The sequence below is a fragment of the Brassica oleracea genome, chromosome C2, assembly GCF_000695525.1.
Source record: "Brassica oleracea var. oleracea cultivar TO1000 chromosome C2, BOL, whole genome shotgun sequence".
NCBI lineage: Eukaryota > Viridiplantae > Streptophyta > Magnoliopsida > Brassicales > Brassicaceae > Brassica > Brassica oleracea.
The window spans coordinates 49,988,137-49,995,694 of record NC_027749.1 but is presented as its reverse complement, the minus strand read 5'-3'; the positions used below and the strand labels follow the sequence as shown (position 1 = coordinate 49,995,694).

Here is a 7,558-nt window from a genome sequence, read left to right as displayed (position 1 = left end):
GGGTGTTGAAAGTTAAACTTGATTTGGATCACATTTTGTGCTAACAATTCACTAATCATGCTTAGCCCAAACTTAGCCCAATATCTAGAATTATCTTCTACCTCCTTAGAATAAAAATCTAGATATTCTCATAGAATTATCTAGATAATTAGGATAAAAAATCTTAGATATTATGCTAGAATTCTCTAGATTTAGGATTAAAATATGAAAGATATTTTGTAATTTGGAGGCTATAAATACCTCCACTTCCCTTCATTTTGTATTATCAAAAAATATGAAAGTTTTTTACATACTTTCAAGTAATAAGAAATCTTCTTAAGTTATAAAAAGCTTTCTTCTTCAGACAAAACACTTTCTCTTCAGACACTTAAACACTTTCTCCATCTCTACAAAGTTTTGCATTCCAACAGAGATATGGTTGTAAGGTGAGAAGGAAAGTATCCTTCTGACAATCTCAAATTTGAATTCATCTCCCATACTATTAATAATCAGACACTCCAAGTTAGTGATGAATCGCAGCCCATCAGAAAGCTCTTTTAATTTTTCGCAATATTGAATATCGAGAGTGTGAAGAAGAGGCATAGAGCCTTCTTTTACTATTCACTCTTCCCACTCCTCTAATCCCTCAAATTTTAGCTTCTGCAATTGAGAAAACCCATCCCTTGAGCAATCCATTCTTCCCCCGCAGAAAGATCGAGATTGTAAACTAATATCTTTCAAGTGAAGCAACTTCTCTAGAATAGGCATTGGATCCTTCTTCAAACGAGACTGCTTAAGACTTATGGTTGTAAGGTGAGAAGGAAAGCGTTGCGCATCAGGTAACCTTGGCATATATATCTCCAACTTGAGCTCTTTGAGATTAACAAAATCCCAAACAAATCCTTCTTCATCATCATTCGTGGGAGTATAAAACTTCTTGTCGTTATATATTGTAAGACCCTCCAAGTGTGAAAGCTTACTTAGAGATGAAGATATATAGAATTTCCATAGTATACTTCTCGTCTCTAATAAAGATAGAGAGAGATCTGAGCCGCGTCATACCCTTCAGATCCGTCTCTCCCATATTTTGTGGAGAAACACTCCAACGTCTCCAGCTTGACCAGATTTCCCAATTCCAACTTTGTCTTATCATCTAAGCTCATCGGCAAACACAAGAATGTCAACTCTCGCATCTCTTTCAAGATATTGGGCATGTCGAGTACAGTGGAGAAGCAAATTACATCTAGGTTTAAATAGAGCAGCTTCTTCAGATTCCGCATAGAAGCAGGCAGTTGAGTTACATTTGTCCACACTAAACTAAGATATCTCAAGTGGATGAGCTTCCCGATGCTAGAGGGGACCTTCCCTCCTTTAAAATCCACATAAGAGAGATCTAACACTCTCATCAGCTTATGCCTTGTAAACAATAAACTTGTTGCCTTCCATCTTCTGCACTCGATAAACAAGAGAGTTCTTAGGCTTGGATTCTTCACCTCCGTGTCGAAACTAAATGCTTCACCGGGACAACGTACAACAGCAAGTCTGCGAGATTTACAAGGAAATTTCGACTTTGCAGTTGATGTGTCAATGGTTTGTACAAAATTCTCTTCTTCAGCTTTGAGTAAACAAAGTTCTCTCATCTTGTCATGCAACCGAAGTGTTTCAAATCTTGAAGTATCAACGTCTCTTTTAGAAATAACCATGTGTCTCTTCACCAATTCCTCTATGTATCCATTTGCAACCTCTTGAATGCCGCTCCATTGAAATCCATTGGCCTTTGTATTCCTTCTGCAGCCCAGTAATAGGACAGTTTCTTTGTATTTATCTCATAATCTTCTGGAAAACTAGCAAGGTAAAGGAAGCAATGCTTCAAATAAGCAGGCAGCTCTTCGAAACTCAGATTCAAAACATCGTAAACCTCTGTATTGATATTTCCGTCGTCAAAGCCAGTCCCTCTAACGATGGGAGCTTTAATATTCTCACGTATCGTTTTCCACTGTCGCAATGTGTAGTTCTTACGTAACATCCCGCCTAACACCTTAATAGCCAGTGGTAGACCTCCACAATGTTTAAGCATCAGTTACAAGAATGTTTGAAAGGATCATATGTCTTGCAGATATTGTAGTCATTTTTCTTTAATTTACTAGAACAGAAAAAAAAAATCCAAAGTAGGCCGTCCTTGAAAACTTACCAGCTGTTTCTTTAATAGGAAATGCTAGCTTTTGAAAAAGATCCCAACCTTCTTCAAAAGTTAGGCATTCTGGTTTGAAGGTGACACATTGTTTATCAGCATGTAATGCCACTTCCTCATTGCGAGAAGTAAGTAAAACCTTCCATCCTGCAACACATTTATATTTTTCTAATGTTTCATGATCAAATCTTGAGTTTTTAAAAACACAGCCTAACGTATGTAAGATAAGGATGTTCACCTTTTTTTGGCAGAAACACATGCTTGATTAGGTTCCAATCTCCTTCGCTCCATATATCATCAATGACGATCAAAGCCTTTTGTGTTTCAAACACTCGAACAATCTTCTCTAGAAGTTCGTCTTCCATCATCTTTGAAACATCACATTCTGGCCTGATCAGTTGTCGCAAGATTGTCTGCCAGACACACTTCCTTTCAAACTGTTGTGAAACACACACCCAAGCTAATCCTGGAAAATTAGTTTTTATTGTCTCATGATTGAAAACTTTTCTTGCAAGTGTGGTTTTACCAATACCGCCCATCCCAGTTATGGAAACCACTTGGCTGCTATCCTCCTCCACCAAATAGCCAACCAATCTTTCAACACTTCTCTCTAACCCAACAAGATGGTCTTCGTCACTTAGATATCCTCTTACTTATGGTTTTCATATCAAACCCAAGCACCATGCTTTTCACAGTGACATATGCAAATCTTTTCACGCTACTGCTGCTTGATTCTCCGAGTTCTTTCTTCAGAAGAAAGGTTTCGACGATATCTTCTGCATCCAAAACAATTTCTTTGATGTCTTTGATAACTTTTCTCACCATTTCACTTGAATGTTTCTTGGCCTCCGCATCTTTCAAAAAGCACCTTAACGTATCCACATCATTTTTTAATCCCTCGAACTGCTCTTCAACTCCTTGAAATTGCTTAGTTTCTCGGACAAGGAGGTTCCAAAGCCTCTCTACTGCAAATGGTAAAAGTGCCTCAGCCATAAGTCTCCTGCTCAAACATAAAATAAGTAATCAATAATCGCTAGAGTAAGATCCTTGAGTTCATAGTCATGATAATATTTTTTCCTGCAAATTATATTTAATTTATGAAAGATATGAACAATTGAGATGAAATAAACATGTGCAGAATACAAAAATAAAAAATCACCTCTTGCAAATCGCTCTTCGTCGAACTGATCTGTATAAAGAAAATATGTGAATGTGTTTTAGTTAGAACGCAGCTGAAGACCTATTCCTATTACAAAGAGTTGATTATTCTGAGTCAACACCGACACAAACCAGCTGTATTCACAACGATGAGTGAATCTATTGTAGCCACTTCCATTTTGGCACAAAAGATAAGGGGATAGTTAGTACGTAGGGCCTAATAGTACGAGTTTGTTGTATTACAATCTTGTGTGTCTAATGCAATAAAAGCTGTAACATTTTCTTTAAACGCTGTCAAAAGTTTTAATCTTATTAAAATAATTTATAGTTAGTGTTAAGATTGTTGATGTTGTATATAAAGTTAAATGTAGGAAATAGCATAGAAAATATCATAGAAGCCTGTAACATGGAACACTAGAAATAAAAGAAGCAAAAAAGGAAAAACAAAAGAAAAATTAAATAAATTTAGGAAAAGTGATAATAAGACACAGAATATGTTCATATCATGGTTTTGTAAGCATATTGATATTTACGTGTATAAGTAAATGTTGATAGTCTATTTAAATGATACGTGTTATGTTTATTAGTTTATATCATTTTAAAAGTGAAAAGGTGAGAGTTCATTATAAATAATTCGATAGACAAGCTTTCAAAAATTGTGATATCTTGAGAAATTTGGAAGAAAAAAAAGATCATTTATAATGATAATTGTAAGTTCTGTATTTAGATTTTTTAGGTTACTTTTAAAAATAATCTAGTTAAACTGTTTTTCAGAAAGAAAACCTATTGCTATCATTTTACTTCCAGTCATAAAATTTTATAGTTCGGTTCAACATAAATCTTAGTGAACTAACCCGAAATATAATTCGGATCGGTATTTAGTTAATTCGATTTTAGAAAATGCTACTGAAGTTTTTATTTTGGTTAGATTTCGTTAAAATTTTGGATGAATACGGTTATTTCGGTTAGAAATTTTGTTAGTTTGGTTCAGGGTTTTGGTATAGTTGGGGTATATAATTTTTTTTTTAAGAAAGAAGAAAACTGAAGTAACAGATTGCCAAACCGAATACTTTTTTAGAAAACCTACGAATCGAACCGAACTAACCGAAATTTTGGTTCGGTTTGGCGGCTTCTGTTCAGTTCAAAATCCCAGGCCTAACTGTGACTATTATATCTCTCTTTGTTCTCACCAGCTGATATTAAGGTATTTAAGCTGTATCCTCTGCTCTGAGGTTTGGACAAATGAGGACATCACAGCTGAAATTTTACCAGTCAAGGGAGATTTACTTGCCTTGGCTTCAGACACCATACAGACCATACGAACAATCGGGTACCCAGCAGTTAGTGGTTCAACCGGGTGGTTCTTAAGGAAGAATGCAGTAGAATATCGCTTATCACATATTTGGACAGCTTCAACAATGAAGTCAATGCCCACATCAATGACTCAAGGGTCTCATTTCCCGGAAATATGTCTACAAACAATACATACTGAATTTGTTAGATACACTGGAAAGTAGAAGAGATCTTGATTTTGGAAGTGCAGAGAGTTTCCAAGGCATCCTCAGTGTACCTCCAAATGGTTTCTACGTGCACATCGCTGATAGTTCCGCATGGCAAGAATGCCTTATCTTACTGATTAAATTTTGGGCAAGGTTAGCCGATGAGATGCCAGAAGTAAACTCTTCTGATACCGGTATAATGAGGAGAGTCGCAAAGGCCACATGTCATAAGAAGAGTGGTAAGAGGAGGTTGTTAGAGTCGACTTTCAACGGAAACAAGGAAGTACATGTGTTAACATTTGATTGACCAAAGTAACAGTTTGTTAGAGTCGTTAGAAGAGAGTATAAAGAAACAGAGTCATGCAACCTTAGATTCATTCAGAAATTGTGATTGTTGAGATAAGCTTTGAAGAAAGCTAGAAGTAATCCTATTCCTAGTTGTGATAAGAAACAAAGAGATAAACATAGAGTATTTAGGAAGTTATCTAATAAGTGATTTCTATTAGGTTTAGGATTACGCATTCATATATATAAATGGCGTGTGTGACATTGAGATGTTGTGTGAGTGATTTGTGATTGTGAGAGCTTAAGTTTTTGTGCTAGTTTTTTTAAACAATAAGAAGAGACATATTCGTATAATCTTGTGAGTTCTTTACAAAAGCTTTACAACAATATTTGGTATCAGAGCCATGGGTGATATTGTAGTAGCAATACAACCAGAGGGAGGATCATCGTCGATAAAGTGTCATGTTCTTACCTCAACGAACTACACCGTGTGGGCCATGAGAGAAGATCTTACTCAAGGTACAAAAAGTGTGGGAGGTTATAGAATCAGATATAGAGAATATTGAAAAGAGAATAATGGCTATGGCTCTATTGTTCCAATCAATTCCTGAAGCGTTGATGGCAGACTTTGATCGTCTTAAGATGAAAGACACAGAGTCTATAGATGATTTCGTTGGAAAACTATCTGAGATATTATCAAAATCTGCTGCATTGGGAGAAGAGATTGAATAAGCAAAATTAGTGAAAAAAGTTTCTTAAGTGCCTTCCTCGAAAGAAGTACATACAGATTGTGGCCGCTTTGGAACAAGCCTTAGACCTCAAAACCACTAGCTTTGAGGATATCATAGGACATTTAAAGGCGTATGAAGAACGTGTCTTCGATGAGGAAGATAACCAAGATGATCATGGAAAACTTATGTATGCAGACATGGAAACAGAACAGACTCGCAACTACAACAGAGGCAGAGGTCGTGGAGGACGCTTCTACAATAGAGGACGAGGTCGTGGTCGGTTCAATGGAACAAGATATGCAACAAACCTTACATGTTTCAGATGTGATAAAACCGGACATATTGCATATAATTTCCCGGATCGCTTGCTTAAACTACAAGCAGCACAAGAGAACGAGAACACTGAAACACTAGATGCAGACGAGCTGATGATGCACGAGGCAGTCTACTTAAACGAAGGGAAAATCGTACCAAGTAACTACGAAGTGAAAGATGGTGAAGATGATATCTGGTACCTTGACAATGGGGCCAGTAATCATATGAGTGGAGATCGTAGGTATTTTTCGTCTATTGATGATTCTATCTCCGGCAAAGTACGGTTTGGAGATGACTCATGCATTGATATCAATGGGAAGGGATCGATCGAGTTCATGGACAGAAACGGAGAAGCAAGAAAGATAACAGATGTCTATTTCATCCCAAACCTAAAGAGTACATAACATTATCAGCCTTAGACAAGCAACTGAGTCAGGATGTGAAATAAGGATGAGAGGAGAGCACCTCTTAATGCACAATCATTATGGAAAACTCATCGCCAATGCACTGAGATCGAAGAATAGATTATACAAAGTGCATATGAGGATAAGGGATGATTTATCTCTATTGTCTACAGCGACAAGTGACTCAAGCAGGTGGCATGCAAGGTTAGGGCATATAAACGTTGATACGATGAAGTTTATGATACAGCGAGAGCTAGTTATTGAAATCCCACAATTCGAGATAGAGAAGAGGGTATGTGGTTCGTGCTTAATGGGCAAACAGACAAGGCAAACGTTCCCTCAATCAACCTCATACCGAGCTACAAACATACTAGAGTTGGTTCATGGCGACTTATGTGGTCCTATTAGTCCAAACACGAGTGCTGGAAACAAGTATGTACTAGTCCAAACACGAGTGCTGGAAACAGGTATATATATATATATTATAGTTATATTTTAGTTATAAATCTATATATAATAGCAAACTCACATTATGTGTTCAGTGACAGCAACATTTTTTTATAGTAAAATAAAATTAAGATCGTACGGTTGAGATTGTTGCTGCTATACAATCTAACGGATAAAATTTTAGTTTCATTTAAAAGTCTTACGTCAATCGAGTCTCGATGGGCGACGAAAAAGGCGACACGACGGGTGACTCTCTGGAAATTCCGGCGACGGCACAAGATGGCTCTGCTCCACCCCCGATGGAATCTCTCGACTCAATGGTAACGCTAGGCGACGGAATCGGCGACTCGACGGGAGAGTCTCTGGCTGCTCCGGCGACGGCTATGGATGGTTCTGCTCCACCCACGATGGAATCTCGCGACTCAATGGAAACCCTGGGCGACGGAAACGGCGACATGACTGGTGACTCACTCGCTGCTCCGGCGAGGGCTCTGGATGGCTCAGCCACAACCCCGATGGAATCTCGCAAAGGCGGCTCACCCCCCCCCC

At 37.7% G+C, this 7,558-nt stretch overlaps 2 protein-coding genes across 2 annotated transcripts; both read right to left on the bottom strand.

The window, feature by feature from the left end:
- Positions 1 to 246: 246 nt before the first annotated feature.
- LOC106324660 (probable disease resistance protein At1g59620) lies at positions 247 to 3,476 on the bottom strand. Its single transcript, XM_013762616.1, has 4 exons — positions 3,330 to 3,476; positions 2,409 to 3,170; positions 2,171 to 2,317; positions 247 to 2,037 (listed from the first exon to the last, which is right to left on the bottom strand). The coding sequence occupies exons 2-4, from the start codon at positions 2,707 to 2,709 to the stop codon at positions 1,703 to 1,705; spliced, it is 783 nt and encodes a 260-aa protein (XP_013618070.1). The 5' UTR covers positions 2,710 to 3,170; positions 3,330 to 3,476; the 3' UTR covers positions 247 to 1,702.
- LOC106324515 (probable disease resistance protein At1g59620) lies at positions 1,005 to 1,682 on the bottom strand. Its single transcript, XM_013762475.1, has one exon. The coding sequence runs from the start codon at positions 1,680 to 1,682 to the stop codon at positions 1,005 to 1,007; it is 678 nt and encodes a 225-aa protein (XP_013617929.1).
- Positions 3,477 to 7,558: the final 4,082 nt, after the last annotated feature.